The 17,278-nt window shown below is 33.7% G+C and overlaps 1 protein-coding gene across 2 annotated transcripts; it reads right to left on the bottom strand.

The window, feature by feature from the left end:
* Positions 1-315: 315 nt before the first annotated feature.
* On the bottom strand, positions 316-9,464 carry LOC7475720 (periodic tryptophan protein 2). Of its 2 annotated transcripts, XM_002304124.4 has the most exons (7): positions 8,106-9,464; positions 3,010-3,261; positions 2,825-2,917; positions 2,200-2,571; positions 1,511-1,855; positions 1,007-1,234; positions 316-917 (listed from the first exon to the last, which is right to left on the bottom strand). In XM_002304124.4, exons 1-7 carry the CDS (start codon positions 9,315-9,317, stop codon positions 750-752), a joined length of 2,670 nt encoding a protein of 889 aa, XP_002304160.3. In that variant the 5' UTR covers positions 9,318-9,464; the 3' UTR covers positions 316-749. The 2 variants fall into 2 exon arrangements, with proteins under 2 accessions (XP_002304160.3, XP_052307528.1); XM_052451568.1 differs by lacking the exon at positions 2,825-2,917.
* Between the last annotated feature and the right edge of the window lie 7,814 nt (positions 9,465-17,278).

Here is a 17,278-nt window from a genome sequence, read left to right as displayed (position 1 = left end):
TTTTAATTGTTATTTTTTTTACTTTGATAATTTTTTTAAATTAATTTATTTTATTTTATTATTTAACATTAAATTAGTTGAGAATTTAGTTTCTTGATTAAATCTAGATTTAGAAGTTTTGAGTTTTGAAAATTAACTTGGATTTTAAATATTAAATAGCTTCATAAATGACACGAAACGACAGAGACGTCCAAAAGAAACTGCAAAGCTGAGATATGCACTTCTGATTCTGTGGTTTTGGTCATTATAGGCTCCTTTTTATTATTGTCTCCCTATACGATTAATATATTTGCTTTTATTATGGCTTACAGAAGATTAAATAATTCTTCAATAGAGATATAATTAACAGTGCAACACAAAAACAATCATTAGAGTTTTGGGAGGAAAATTAAATTCACGACAAAAAAAAAAATCGATTAACTTTTGATTGTCTAACAGCACATTATACAGCAATCCTCATCCATAATTGTCACAGAACCACGTTCATCTTTCCTGTATCAAAATTGCATTGAAGGCAGTTCTTGATGCTGTCATGCATATGATCCCAAGCCATATTACAGCTCCCAATAAACTGCAGCGTCAGATCCAACAAGCAGACGCTTTCAACCACGTGAACCTTGCGCCAAGGTATCTGAATCTAGCATGTTTGTGTTAGCTATGGGAGTGCTTGACCTGCTCCCTTTTCAGGAGAATAGGTTATATTTCTGTTAGCAAATAGTGAGGAAATCCCAGCCACTAATAGTGGTCCATCATTTGTTGTTGCTTGAGCATAAATATCGTAACATGTATTCATTAGACGAACAAGTATCTGCCAAATCCTGATGTATTCTAGTAATTGCTTTCTGCAAGGATTTTAATGCGGGAAGAAGATTTCTGGAATTTTGTTGAATTGAATTTCCATGAGCTTTGCACAGCTCCTGTCAAAAAATAAACACAGACAACGAATTAGATCTGAATACAGGAAGGGCTCTGAGGTTATAAAATTTCACAAGATGGCAGCAAGCACCTGACACCAGCGGAGTATAAACTCCAAGTGCGGACAGCTTTCCAAAAGATCAGAAAATGCTTCTATTAATCTTTGCAGATATCTGTATGGGACTGAGGAGGCAATAGCTGGTATATCCAATGGACTGACAGAAAAAATGCATTTTTTAATTAGAGAATCCTCGTTCAGGCGAAGGCTGATAATTAAAGCTCTGTTTGGTTGATCTTCATCTAATGCTTCTTCAACTGCCTGCACACCATTGTAGTCATCAAATAAAATCAGCAGAAGAAATACTACAACATGTCAATGAAGAAAAATTGTTATTTCCAACAAGCAGATGTTGTAGTCATCAAATAAAATCAGCAGAAGAAATAGTACAATATATCAATAAAGAAAAATTGTTATTTCCAACTAAGCAGATGTTGATAATTTGACAGCCTCATAACATGCCTTGAATTCTCCATGAAGAGTGCTTAAACGAGGGAATGTATGTTTCAAAGAATTTTACAAAAGAACGTGAGATACCTCTGGTGTAACATCCATGTCTAGATCAGTGGGATCAAAGATGAAGGATTCATCAATGGAATAAACTAGAACCCCCTCTGTAGTTGCCGCTGCAAAGCTTCGCCCGGTAGGTGCAATTCTCAGACATTTTGTTCTAATAATAGGCCTTCCACGATTGGGCATGGATCCTGGTAAATCATATCCCAACTTTCCTCGAGTTTGTTTATCAACACCCTCTTCAGCATCAGAGTCATCATCATCGATTAAATCAAGTGGACCTGCATCTGTCATCTTCTTCGAGTTCAAGAAATCCAGCACTCCATCTAATGAAAGATTGTGAGTTATTTGGAAGCGACGCAGCAGAACCTGCAGTTCATACATAAATCAATCCAGTACCTCAAACACTAAGAGAGATCTACACTAGAGGACCTATGAACCCATCCAAACAAATGTAAAACAGAAGACTAACCAGCTAACTAAGCTATGTCATTCTTCAAAAGTATCTCCAACATCCAAACAGTTCTCAATCTAATTTTCTACATTCAACTTGCTAATAGATGACAAAACAAAAAAGTTTGAGCCCCAGTATAGATAGAAACATGTGATAATGTTTATGTCATCATAAAGCTAAATAATTAAATGATTTAAAATGTTTACAAAATAAAAATGTAAATGATAAGCAGAAGGTTTTACATAAGAAAGGAACAAACCTGATCAGCAACATCGTACATACAGATGAACTTGCTACTTCCACCAGCTAAAATGTAACTCCCATCAGCAGAATAGCACAAGGTTGTGAAGCACTTTCCTGCAGTTGAGTTTGCTGCTGATCTACGATCAGTCATGAGACGCCCTCCAGCAATATCCCTGCGGCCCTCGATTGTGTACATTAACAAGCCATCAATTGTGTCCCAGAAATGAATCTGCCCATCTAATGTGCTGCAAGCTAATTGCCGTCCATCTGGACGGTAAACTACAGTAAGAACATCATGTGTGTGAGGAAACGTTTCAACGGCACCTTTTCCTTCAAAAACATCCCACAGGCGAACAGTTTTGTCCCATGATGATGAAGCTAAGACTGCCTACAGGTCAAACAGGTTTACTTCAGAAGCTGCTCATGAATCAATAGGTACGAAAAGCTGACTGTAGACCTATATGTTTACTATTAGTTACAAGAATCCAAGATAATGTTGGATGCCAAATGTAGAAGGGTGATCCAACCTCAACAAATTCATGTAAATAAACCACTTCAGACAAACAGAGAAACCAAGAGGAATTAATACAAAACAAGGGATGCATAACCAGTAAGTGGAAAGAGATATCAATACAACTCACATTTGAGGGAGAAAATGTCAGCCCATGAACAGGACCTGCATGACCACTAAGGACATCCAATAAACGGCCTGTCTTCATTGACCAAACAAATATCTATTGCATACAAAAATTAAGCACTCTGTCAGCAAAAACAATAAAAAACAGCAGATTGATCTTGAATGTACAGCACCAAAAGATATACGTACCTCAAATGAATCTAGAGTTCCAGCACAAATGACTTCCCCACTTTGGTCTGCTGCCAAAGAGACAAACTGCCTTGAAGAAGGGGTGGTAAATGTCCTAAAATTTCGATAACGGAACAAATCCCATGCACGTACAGTTCCATCAAGAGATGCACTTAAAAGACAATGGTTGTTTGCCATAAAATGAAGCGCGGTCACAGCATTTGTGTGCTCTGAGAATGTTACAAAGCAAAAGCCAGATGAAACGGTCCACACCTGTGACAAGAAAATACAAACACATTCACATGACATTCAAGTACAAAAATAGGGGAGACCAGCAAAGAGACAAGTGTATAGCACATGACCTAGTTTAAAATTCATTTTTGACATCAGCACATCAAAAAAATACAAAAACACAAAAATAAATTAATTTGAAGAAAAATATAAAAAAATGTTAAAACTCCGGTTGAAATGCGGGGCCAAACACCCCCTTCAAAAAGAAATTAAATATCTTTCACAAAGTTAGACAAAAGTGACTTAGGAACCTAGTATCTACCAGACATGATGGATTTTAAAACACCACGCAACCTGGTTATCTCCATGAAAAATAGCTTAGCCACATTGATCGCATTTGTAGTCTTCTTACAAGGCATAAAGTGTGTCATCTTTGAGTATCTGTCCACAACAACAAAAACATAATTCTTTCTTCGTTGAGTTCATGAAAGACCAAACACAAAATCCATGGAAATATCTTCTCATATATGTTCAAGTATAGGTAGAGGCATGTATAAACTAGTGTTTTATGATTGCTCCTTAGTTGTTTGACAAGTAAAACAACGTTGAACAAATTTGTTTACATCACGTTTGAGCTGAGGCCAGTAATAATTATCCTCCAAAACTGACATTGTTTTATCTCTTCCTCTATGACCCTTTAATCTGCCACCATGCAAGTCTTAAATCAATTTCTCGCAAAAGGATTTATGAGAAATACACAATCAATTACCTTTCATTAAGTAAGCATCATATATATGGAAATCTCCATTAACTCGACCATTAGAACATTTTTCCCATATCTTTTGAAAATCAACATCTTCAGCTTATAGTTCTTCCAAACACTTAAAACCCAAAATCTTGCTATGAAAAGCTTGTAGTTCCTCTAAACACTTAAAACCCAAAATCTTGCTATGAAAAGTGATTAGTAGTAGGACAACTCACCTACTCAATGCATCAACCACTTTGTTCTAAACTTCAGCTTTGTGCTTCAGACTAAAGCTAAACTTCTGAAGGAATGTAATCCACCTAGCCATGATACTCATACTAATTCAGAGACTTTAGGACTTCATGATCTAAATATAATACAAAATCTCTATTAATGAAATAATGCTTCTAAATTTTCAAAGCCCTTACCACAATATAGAGTTCTTTATCATAGATACTTCAAGCGAGTTTCATTTAACTTCTCACTGAAAAAGGCTAAAGGATGTTTCTCCTAAGAAAGAACTCCTCCAATACCCACTCCACAAGCATCACATTCAACCTCAAACAACTTATCAAAGTTGAGTAAAGCAAGCACTGGAGCATTGCATAACTTCTCTTTTATCAAGGCAAAACTCTTTTCTTCTTCCTCACCCCTCTTAACTTACCCTTCTTCAAACATTCAGTGATCGATGCCACAATACTATTGAAATTCAAAATAAATCTCCTATAAAAACTAGTCCGGCAATGAAAACTCCGCACATCACTAATTGCCTAAGGTAGGGGCCAATCACGAATTGCCCTCACTTTCTCATCAACTTCAACTCTATCGGCTCCCACTACAAAACCCAAGAATAACAGCTTACTGGTCATGAAGCTACACTTTTTCAGATTCACATACAACTTGTTTTTAGCAACACCTCTAGAACACTCCTCAAGTGCTCGATATGATTTGTTTTATTGTGATTGAACACAAGGATATTATCAAAATAAAGCATAACAAATTTATTTATGAAATGTCACAAAACCTAATTCATCAACCTCATGAATGTGATAAGTGCATTTATTAACCCAAATGGTATGACTAACCACTCATACAACCTATCCTTCGTCTTGAAATCCGTTTTCCACTCATCCTCTAGTCAAATCTGAATCTGATAATACTCACTCTTTAAGTTAATCTTTGAAAAAATCGTTACACTACATAACTGATCTAGCATGCCATCCAATCATGGAATTGAAAACATGTATCCCACGGTGATTTTGTTGATGGCGCGACTATAAACACATATATGCCAGCTACCATCCTTTTTTGGTGTCAGTAAAGTAGGGACACCACATAGACTTAAGCTCTCCTAAATCAACCATTTCTTTAGGAATTCTTCAATTTTCTCCCTCAAGATCTCCCTCTCTTTTGGGCTCATTCTGTAATATGAGGCAAATTCAAAAGATTAGCCCCTGGTATCAAGTCAATTTGATATTGGATATCACACATAAAAGGTAACTCATCCGGTAGCTCATCTGGAATAACTTCTTGAGACTCCAACAATAAAGACTTAATAGCTTCAAGGACCTCTACTGCCTTGTCAACTTCTTTCGACAGTAAGGGCTTCATAATTAAAGCATGTACTTCCTTCGTCTCCTTTAAATATAACTCAAATTTTGACAAAGATTCAACACAATGAATGTCTCTCCTCCAACCTTTCGAGCTTTTGGTTAGGAATTCCCCTTCAAAGACATTAAAGTAAAATTAATCACATCTTTAACAAACCTACAAATGTTTTCTCGTCTCTCATGCCATGCCTTTACATCATACTGTCATGGCCTACCAGACAGCAAGTTACAAGCATTCATATCAACTACATCACAATAAACTCCATCCCTATATTTGCCGATGGAAAAGGAAACTTTACATCTTTCAGTTAATGTTACCTTTGGTACCTCTTTAATCCAACATATAGTGTAAGGTTCAAGATGTTTCTCAATATTCAAACCCAATTTAATAGTGGTTTCCCTACCAATAATATTATCACAACTATCGCTATCAATAATAAGATAAAAAACTTATTGGTTTATCATGCACCTAGTACGAAAAAGCTTGTGTCGTTGTGTCTCATCGTCAATTTTTGGTGTGAATAGCAATCGTCCCAGCACATAAGCTTGATCATCATCATCCTCATACTCACCCTCACCATCAGATTCACAATACTCCTCCTGATATAATTTTGTATCTTATCTACACTCTTCACCCCCACGTTCACAGACCTCCTTTGAGGACATACATTAGATCTATGCCCTTTATGATTGCATCTATAACACTTTATTGGAGGCGACTTGGCATGAAGATTATCTCTCTTCTGGTTATCCATGTCAGGAATTGCTAGAGTTGGCAATAGCTAGTTTTGATTGATTGTTTGTATATGGCAGCTTACCCTTCTCAACAGGTGTAAGTCAAGGCTTTATGGTCACAACCCTCCTTTAATAATCAAATGTCGTATTGGTTTTATCATGCATCAACATCTCTACCCTTAAAACCATATTTCATGCATCAATAACATTCAGCAGCATCTGAAGTCCAATTCTATCTCTAATGGCAGGTTTCAGTCCCGCTACATATCTAGTAATTTGTTGCCTATCACTTTCATGCACGTTATTTCCCTCAACTAGATGCAAAAATGTTGTTGTATATTAATGCATAGTCCAGGAGCCTTGGGAACACCTTTGATACTTATGGATTAGGGGGAAAAAACCTACCTCTCTATAACTACTTCATCCATTCCCAATTCTCAATAGGGCTTCTACCCTCTCGCCTCCTAGTCTCCAATAGCCTATCCCACAAAACCAAGACCCCATGGTTCTATTTAAACCCTACAGCTTTTACCATTCTCGAATCTAAAATTTATGTATACTCATAAAATCAATCACATTTAGCTAACCAATCAAGGAACTCCTCTATTTCTAAATCACTACCAAAAGAAGAAATCCCAACCTTTATACAATAGTCTTGATCATACCTATTATTTTCAGTCACCTTACCATGATCTTCTTCATCAAATGAATACCCGTATTCATATTGACCACGAGGATTTGCATGAACCGGTTCAATGACAGGTTGGTCGCAAGCATCATCTCTGGTGTGTGCCTCTCTTTTTTCTCAGTTCATGTTTGTGTGCAACCTTAATGCCTTAAGCCTAGTTGAAAGGTCATCAAATCTAGCATTGATGTCGCCAAATCCAGTTTGCATTCGCCCCTCTAAAGCTGCTATCGCTACTAAATGGTGATCTAACTGATCTCAAACAACCTGCATCCCCTGATCTCCATCACGGAGATTGTTGCCACCAACTACTCCACGATTTTCATCACGGGTTGTCATCAATCCACATGTTGACCTATTCTAATACCACCTAACACAGCGTTTAGGGAAGATAAAACTAGGGTTCTCGAGCCCTAACGTTACAGACAAAACTGTAGAGAAATCTAGGGAAAATTCTCTGGTATTTTATTAAATCTAAACAATAGTCTTGATCTCTATAAAATAAACAAGACATCTCAATTTATATTAGTCCTAAAATCTTTTATAGGAAAAGATTCCTAATTAAGACTTTCTTGGCTAATAGAATTGATCTAGCATTAGAATTTCTAAATAGTAAAATCTAATTAAATTAAAAATCCTAAGTATGAAACATATAATTAAAATCCAAAACTAACTTAGAAAATAATTAAAATAGAAAAACAATAACTTATGCTTCAATCTGGTCCATAAACTCTTGAGATAATTATTCTACATCGCAAACAAACACACAACGTATGGATATACCATATAGATGATAAACAAAAATCCTAACATTTGTGCATATGCATTATGACACTTTTTCAATATACTCTTCAGAATATACATGGGCAATTGCATATCAACCAAATAAGTATAACATTTTTGCAACCAATCACAAGCTCGCATGTGCACATAGCAACACATTTCTTTCAAACAATCCATATATACAACAGCAAGCTCACCTAAATATCCTGCAAGAACCAACCTATTGTATCATGCAGACATTTTCATAACGCATTTTACCTAAGAAAAGCATGCTAAGTGACTACAACTTCCCAAAAACATAAAACATCTCCATAAGCTCATATTTTACCTTTACTTTGTTATCATCTGCACCAGTAGCCAGCAATTGTGAATCTGGAGAGTAAGTCAAGCAATTCACGTCAAAGTAATGCCCTTGTTGCTTCAACACATAACTCTCTGACCGCCATTCCCACACAAGCAACTGCCCCAACTTTGCACAACCAAATGTCAACCAATTCCCAATCTCATTGAAAACTGCAGCAGTTATCTTCTCCCTCGAAATCGACAACAAATGCATGCAAACAAAATCAGGCATTTGATATAACCCAAAAACACCATTAGAAAACCCCACCACCACCATATCAAGCCCCCTATGGTAATCACATGCAGTTAACTTCGCCGGTGATTGCATAAACCCATCTTTCCTTAACAGCTCCCACTTCTCTTTGTGCAAATACCCCTCATCTTTCCCATCAAAATCCTTCCTTTTCTTAACAGTACCCACGCTTCCACTATCCATATTCCCTTCCCCATCCCTCTCCGGCGTCCCCGGGAAGGCCGGCTCTGAAATCCCCCCATCATTTTCATCAAAATTACCGTCATTATTACCACTATAACCCCAGCTAAAAATATAACAATCACGCGTAATTGTATAAACCTTACTAACCTTATTAGTATTTTTCTTATCATAACCAAAGAAACAACCAACTACATTATCTCTATGTCCTAAAAACAAAAAGGGCTTATTCAAAATCCCGTCTTTCAATTTCTCAACACAAAAGAGGCGTGCCGATAAGTCCTTCGAGCCAACAAGCAAATACTTACAGTCTAAGCTCCAATCAATTGCTGTAACTGTATCCTCGCAATCAGCTATGGTCCTAACTAACTCGAAAGCGAAAAAATCTTTCTTGAACCCCGGAGACCGCCAGAGTTGGACCAATTTTCCCGCTGCAACCGCGATAAATTTACCATCGGGGCTGAATTTGACGGCATTCACTGTATTCTTGAAGTTAATGCGGTGGAGGATGACGCGGCGGGCGGTATTGATGAAGTGGCAGCGGTGGTTCTCGTCGACAGTAAGGAGGAAAGTTCCGTCGGGGGAGGCGGCAATGCGGCGGATGTTGGAGGAGGATTGGAGTGGGAGGGTTATGGTTTGGGATTTGATGAGGTCGGTGATAGAGACTCGGTTGCCGACTGGTGAGATTAGTTGGGTGTTTTGAGTAATTACAACGTTGCCTCCTCTGTAGGGAGCTCCAAGCAAGTTTTGGAATCTGTAATTCATCCTCTTCTCAAATTGATATCTTCTCTATCTCAAGAAATTGAAGTGGACGAAAGAAAGCAAGCAAGCTGAGTTTTTCCTCTGTAGGGTTTAGGGTTTAAACTCTGGTATGAAAAGAGTGTACAAACAAACGTCTTTTCCCTTGTTTTCCTTTTCTTTTGTTCTTTTGCCAGAAAATAATATTAATAGGCTCCGTTAATTTAACACTGTGAAGTGTGAACTAAGATCAAAGTACATAAACAATGGGCTTCAAGCCCCAATATTTGCCATCTACAACGACCCAATCTAAACTACTCTGGCCCATTAAGCCCAAACCCCTCCAGCAAACTCTTTGCTCCCATGGCATCTTTCCGGGCGTATGTCAAGAGGGATTGGGAAGAGGAAAAAAAATGAATGGAGTAAAGTAAAAGCACGAGGAGGAGAAAAGATATGTGAGTTATTATTTAGAGAGAGAGAGAGAGAGAGAGAGAGAGAGAGCATTGAAAAATATAAAGAACAGCGTTGAAGATGAATGAGAATCAATCCATTAAAAATTAAAAATAAATAAATAAATTTTATAAAGTGAAAAGGATAGGATAAATTACAAGGATGGGTGCTTATTTGTTTCTCATCTATTTTTTTTTACCGTTTATGGTTAAAACGTGGTTTTAAAAAAATTTGATTTTTAAAAAAAATAACTTTAAATTAATTCTTTTATTGTTTTGATATAATGATATTAAAAATAAAATATAATATAATATAATAAAAAATATAATTTTAATATATTAAAAAAACAATTTTTTATCACGCTTTCAAATAATCTACTGATATTTATAACAAACATACTTTTAAAGAGAAATAATTACGAGATTAATTAAGAAGTGATTTATATTTCACTAGTAAAATCTCTTTTTATATTTTATTATTTTTTTTAGAAAAAAATATAGGTAAATGAAATCAAAATAAATCAGTGTTAATTTTATAAGTTTTTAATCTAAAATATATTTTTAGTATTTAATATCATGTGAATTTTTATTATTAATTTTAAACATATTTTATGAGTATATTTTATTTTAAAAAACAAAAAATAAACATGCAATTTATTTCTTACATCACATAAAAATCTAATTAGAAATTCAATACTTAAAAAAAAAAAAAGGCAGGAACTGGCATTGAGTGCGCAATCTATGATAGAAGGATGTTTAGTTTTAGTTAATTAATACATAATATTGATTAAAAATCTCGTTAATCTCTACTTAATTGGTAGTTCAATTTTTTTATTTATTTTGCATTGACATAATTTTGAACACTAATTTCCATTATATGAAATGTAATTATAGTTTTACTTAGGGAAATGATAAGCTCAAGTGGTGAGTTATTTAAATTATTAATCGCTAAATCCTTATTATTTAAACTATTTTTCTTGTAAATGTTAACCTATCAGTAAAATGCTGGTTTTTTAAAGAAAAAAATCGGTATTATATCCCTAAGTTTAAGTGTTATTGTTATACAATTTTCAAAAAATATGCATCTTACATAGGTCAATAATTATTTTTCAAATTTTTTTTTCTAAAAGATTTTGGTAATTAATCATTATTATTGTAAGGTACAATGAATAATCAATATTTTTTTTTTTAAAATGATTATATTTTTAATGATATTTTTTAATCGTAGAGGGAATTTGATTTTGAGTAAAAAACTACTTAAGTAAAAAAAAAAATAAGTACTTGAAACTTTTCGATAAATAAATTAACAATACTCTAAAACGCGTAAAAAAAATACTGTAGCTGAAAGTTTGTAAAAAAATTGAGGGCCACTAGTTTTTGCCTTTCACACCCAAATTTTGCATCATTTTCATTTTCAAACACCTTAATTATAACCATTTAAGCATCATTCTAAAACCATTTTAAACCTTAAAATACATTTTAATTAATCCACTTTATAAACTCAAGAAAATTGAATCAAATTGAAAAAATCAATTAATTATTTTTTAAATAACCATTATTTTTTTTTAATAATTTGAGATGCTTAAAACATCAGAAACAAACTTTCATCATAAATACAAACACATAACACAAAGAATATCAGATCACATGCTTAAAATGTATATCGTGAAAATCTTTCTCTCTCTCACCTTCTCTCCTCTCTCAACATCTATTATCTCAGCATTGGATTATAAGTTAACTGAAGATTAGGGATCATTTCATACCAGCATCGAACTTCATGGATCGAAATGAATTCGTATTTTAAAAAATTATTTAATTTTTTAACAAAACATAATTTACTAAATTCACTTTTTATATAAGAGTGGGATTATCATACAATGAGTTTTAATTTTTATAAAAGAATTTTACAATTGAAAAAATGGTTTCCACCATCAAGTTCAAAAAAAAAAGTTTTCCTATTTTCTCATAAAATTCATGGTTTAATAATGTTTAACAAAAACATAATTACTAATAAGCTAGAAGGTATGAGTAAAATATTGTTCACCAATACATTATAAATCATCTCATATTTTATTGTGGATTAAGATAATAATTTTTTATTTATTTATTAATTTTATCCTTTTGTGTTTTGGTTTTAGTTTTTTCAATTGATAGTATCTTTATTTGTAGTTCCTTGAAGTATGAAGATTTTGATAAGATTTTTGGACTTGATTGTGGATCAATTTAATAAGATATGGTTTTAGTTTATAACATTAAGATATAGCAAAAAAATTAAGGATAAAACTGAAAAACAAAGAAAAAATACACTGTGACCTATCTCAAATTCACACGGAAAAGTTGTATTTAGTCATATCTTGCACGACTTTCTTTTAGATTCCTATAGTTTTGGATTTTTTGCATTGGTATAAAACTTTGTTTATTCAATTTAAAATTTTCAAGTTTAATAAAGAAAAGAAAAGGTTTAATTTAAAATAGAAAAGGAAAAAAAAAGTTATTGGTTGTTCACGTTCACATTCTCACAATAAAAGGAGAGAGCTATTCTTAGCGTCAATAAGTTTTATACAACAAGAGTATTTTCATTGAATTTTTTTTATTCTTGATCTTGTTGAAAAAAGTAGATCCAGGTTGGCAAATAAATTCTTTTTGGTTTAATTTTGTATTTTGAACAAATTTTGAAGTATTTTGGGTTTGATAAATTGATTTATTAAGATTCTAAAAATATTTATTATATATTTTAGGTTAAAATAAATTAAAAATTACTTTTTAGATTAAAAAACCCTAACATGATTTTTTGACCACCTTTCTAACCGTGAAAACCTGAAAAAAAGTAAGCGATGTATTATGTCCCACAGCTGGCAACACATCAATTTTTATTTTTTTTAAAGACAGACGGTCGGTCCTTGAACCAATGAATCAATAAAAAAAAAAAAAAGAGGCTAAAAGCATTGACCTAGGCTTGCAGGTCCACGCCCCTAGAATGTTTTTAATAAGCCAAGCACACGAACTCGTTTGAGCCTAAGTGTCTAGTTTCTTTCTGACCTTTAATGTTTTTCTCAATTTGAATTTAAATTCATTAAAAATATGTTTAGGATGCCCGACTCTATAGATCTTTAATTTTAATTGAAGTTCATAAAAAAAAAGTTAATTAAATTTTTTTTGAGATATTATTTCATAAAATATATTTCATTTTTACTTGGTTTTTTAATGAGACCATAACATTTGTTTTCTAATATTAGCAACCACTCTTTTAGTATAATCTTCATGATATTTTTAATTTTTTTTAAAATTTATTCAATCATTTTCATGTATATATTTATTTTTATTATCATATATTTAAATAAAAATTGATTAAAAAAGTTATTAAATTCAATCAAGTTCATGGCTCATGTGACTAGTTTAATAAGTTAATATGTGTTAATTCAAAATATCACCATCTAAAAAAACTATAAAATTTTAAAGCAACAATATATTAAAAATAAATTAAAATCAAACGAGTTTTGATAGGATGAACTAAGTCATGTTTGGACTACAATTTGTAAACGTTTTTTCCTTTTAGATGGGTTTAATGCGGTTTCGATAATGATTAATATTTTGGCGCGGAAACGGCAGTCTCTGTTGCTTCTAGATTTTTGTCATTTTCAAAGTTTCTGTTCAGTTTCCTAATCTATTTTCATCACCGTTATTCCTGATGGATCTTATTTTTCAAACGATTTCTTACAGTAGTTCTTAACCTTTTTTTTATTATTATCATTATTATTTTCATAAAAAAGAAGAAGCAATTCCTGGTGTTGTCATTATGATTCTATAATAAAGATATAGGCAACCCTCTATGTTCTTGTTTAGTTTTTGCAAGATGATTGCTCTACATGGAAGTTTAAAAATGAAGGGCCCTCTCTAATCTCTATATTCATTGAAAAAAGAAAAAGAAAACGTTCAGAAATGAAGGCAAATTCTATCCACAGAATCATTACTCAGGAAACTTTTTCTTGCTTTTGAAATGAGAATGTACCATGAATATCATAGCCATCTTATAATGCAATACAATCTAGTTCCTTGCCACAACCTGTATAATGCAGTGTTTCGTCCGTGTTTTTTTCTTTTTCTTTTTCATCCGTATATATGGGTATGGATCCTTTATCAATTGTCCGGATAGAGTTCTTGAATTTGGAAACAGTCTGAATTGCGTGATTTCTTCTGTTTAATTTCTCTATTTTTTTTTTTAATTGTAAGTATCTCCTTATTTTAGTTACATTAGCAATCTCTCTCCCATAAGATCTGTCAAGGCAGCATGGTATTGCCAAAGGTTTTCACAAACTAACATCCCAATCCCATCACCTGTGTTCAATTCGCCTTGTGTAGATCTTCAGCAGCAAAACAGTTCCTTACTAAGGATTGATATTTTTTTATATATAATACTCAGCAGTTTTTGTTTTGTTTATGATGTTGTTATTAAATTGAATTTATCATGTTTTTTTCGTTGTAAAATACAGCACTGGTTTCTGTTTTTGAAGAGTTCAATCTGTTTGATGACAGAGAGGTGGGCAGAGTGGCAGCTTCAGATGTTTGCAGACAAAGTGATATCCAACCTAAGTCTCAATTGATGCTTCACTTTAGAAGATGAATATCTGGCTGATCCTGTCGAGGGGGACAACACTATGAACTCTTCAACGAGTGGTTTTACGGCTACAAAGAAACCACCGCTGAAACTGATGGTATTATTACCATCAGCTTTGTCTACGAAAGACAATTCAATAAATGAAAGACAATTCCGAATCAGCTTTGTCTACGACCAAGAAAGCTATAAGTAATGCAACTAAGAATCTCATGGAGAGTTCATCCTGGCTCAGGATGAATGCTGGCGGCATGCTTAACACATGCAAGTCGGAAGGTGCTGGAAATGCAAAGGTAATAGTGTCGATGTCCGGTCAAATTGGAGAGGAGCTCCCTTTCGTCTCAATGAATATTTTTGAAACCACTGCGCGTGAGAGAGAAACTGAAAGGTTCCAAGAGTTCCTGCTGTGTTTGTCTGGAAATGTTGATGATCATGTTGAGTCCGATATATTTGGGGCCCCCATATTTTGAGAAATTGATTTGGGTTCATTATGTTCATATTAATTTGAAGAAAGAATTTCAATGTGAAATTTCAGTTGGTTTCCCATTGTTGTACGTTTATCAGAATATTGAGTTGCAGGCTGCAGGTGGTCAATGTAATAAACTTGGTGCTAGTATTCATTCATTTCCTGAATCTTTGCAGAGAGATGAGGCATATAAAGATTCTAAAGAGAGAGTAGGATTGCTATCAAAAGGATTTGTTAAGGTTAAAACTGATACCCAGATTGTGATACATCATCATACAATACAAAACTTGTGTAGTTTAATCTTTCATGTCCAAATTTATAGCCATTTTATAGTGCAGGAGACGATGCTGCTTTATTCTACTCGCTTTGTTCTAACTAGTTATGTTCTTTATGTAAGGATTTAAGTTCTTTCATCTGTTGATTCTGTTCTATAGAATTTTAAATTTACCTGGTGTAAAGTGAAAATCTACATGCTAACAGTGAGCTAATGTTTTGCTATTAATTATGCCTGATATGATTGCACGGGAAATTTTGTTCAGAAGTCTTTAGTACTGCAGTGTTTAAATTGTGCCCTGTGATGGGTGCAATGATAAAGACAGTTATCATTCAAGTTTCGTGTTCAAGTGCGTCAGTGTCGTTGCAGGCTTCTGTCCTGCTTAGATTTTCCCTAGCTGTCCTTGAACACAAAAAGTTTCAGTCTTAGTTGAGACTCTAGCGGAATCTCATTGGACTATAGAGGTGCTAGTTATTAAAGTTTATATCAGATGGTATCGTATCCTTCTACTTCATAACACTTGGTTCAAAGTTCTTGGAAAAAACATTAGGACCTGCTAGAAAAGGCAATGCATAATCGGAGCGCACACACTTTTTTGCAATCAAGAGGGTTTTCAAGCTTAAGCTTCAATGATTCTTGAGTTATTATGCATCAATCAACATTTGGTACTCTATGTATTGTGCGTTAACAGAGAAAAGTACCACGTATAGTTTACTTAGATGCTTAGGAAATTTGTGCTAAATTTAATTAAACATGTAACATAATTTATACTCCCATCTTTGTTTTATCCTTGATGATTAGTGGATTTGAAAAGATTTACGTATTTTCTCTTGCAAAAAGAATTCCTTTCAATATAATATTTGATTTCAATCAAGTATTGCTAAGAGAAATACGTATCCAATTTATTCTAGAGTTAATATTATAGTAGAATGTGGTGTCAAAAAATCATCTCAACTTAATAGCTTAAGCTGTTAAGTAAGGTTTAAATTCGTGACAGTGGTCATCAAGGTTCTGATATCATGTCAAATAATCATCCCAACCCAATAACTTAAACTATTAGGTGAAGTCTCAAGATATGATTTATATTATTCTCTAACACATCCTCTCAAGTGAAAGTTTTTTGGATTTGAAACTTGCACAAACTCATATTACCTTGTGTTTAATTTTTATCAAATAAATAGGAATGATGAGATTCGAACTTGTGACCGCTTGATCATCAAGGTTCTAATACCATGTCAAATAATCATCTCAACCTAATAGCTTAACTTATTAGGTAAAGTCTCAATATATTATTTCTATTATTCTCTAACATGTCAAAGAATCAATTCAACCTAAAAGTTTAAGTTGTAAGGTGAGGTCTCATGATATGATTTATATTATTCTCTAACACCTCCCTCAAGTGAAAGCTTTTTGAACTTGAAATTTGAACAGATTCACGTTATTTTGTGCTTGATTTTTATCAAATAAATAGAGATGGTAAGATTCGAACTTATAACCACATGATCATCAAAACTCTGATATTATATTGAAAAACTATCTCAACTCAATATCTTAAACTATTAGATACAATTTCAGAATATAATTTATGTTATTCTCTAATATTGATATTGGTATTGAAACAGGAGGCTGATCAGCTTCAACGTGGCATACGTAGACATTTGAATTTTGGGGCTGCAATTGCTTGCGAACATTCCAGTTACGGGGCTCATGAGACAAGTAATTTATGCTTACCGGATAGTTATAAATACTTTGAGAGTTCTGTTCCACCTCACTTTGATCCAAGAGGAATCACTGGCAGTTGGCAGGCCAGAAGTTGTGCTCAGACTGCAACATTGCAGTCCTCTTTCTTCCCATCCGAATGTGAACCCGTTAGATCACCTCAAAATTGTGGAAACCGTGCTTTATCATCTTGTATTCCCTCAGTTGGAGATAATTTTGTAAGATCTGATTCTGTAGGCTCAGACTCCAGTATACGCAAGAAATTGAGAAGCAATCTGCACCAACATAAGAAGAAGTTAATGTCTGATGGGGACCATTATTTAGGCAAGGAAATGAATGGCATCCTGTTAGGATATTGCTATTTTGTGGCAATACCCCACCACTAAGCAAATGGAAGCACCATTAGTGCCACTAATGGGGTTTTAAGGCCCTTTTGTCCCACCATGATTGACAAGTGTGCTGGAGGAG

The sequence above is a fragment of the Populus trichocarpa genome, chromosome 3, assembly GCF_000002775.5.
Source record: "Populus trichocarpa isolate Nisqually-1 chromosome 3, P.trichocarpa_v4.1, whole genome shotgun sequence".
In the NCBI taxonomy this organism is placed as follows: Eukaryota; Viridiplantae; Streptophyta; class Magnoliopsida; order Malpighiales; family Salicaceae; genus Populus; species Populus trichocarpa.
Note: the sequence above shows the minus strand (reverse complement) of the source record. Positions and strands in the feature narration are given on the sequence as shown.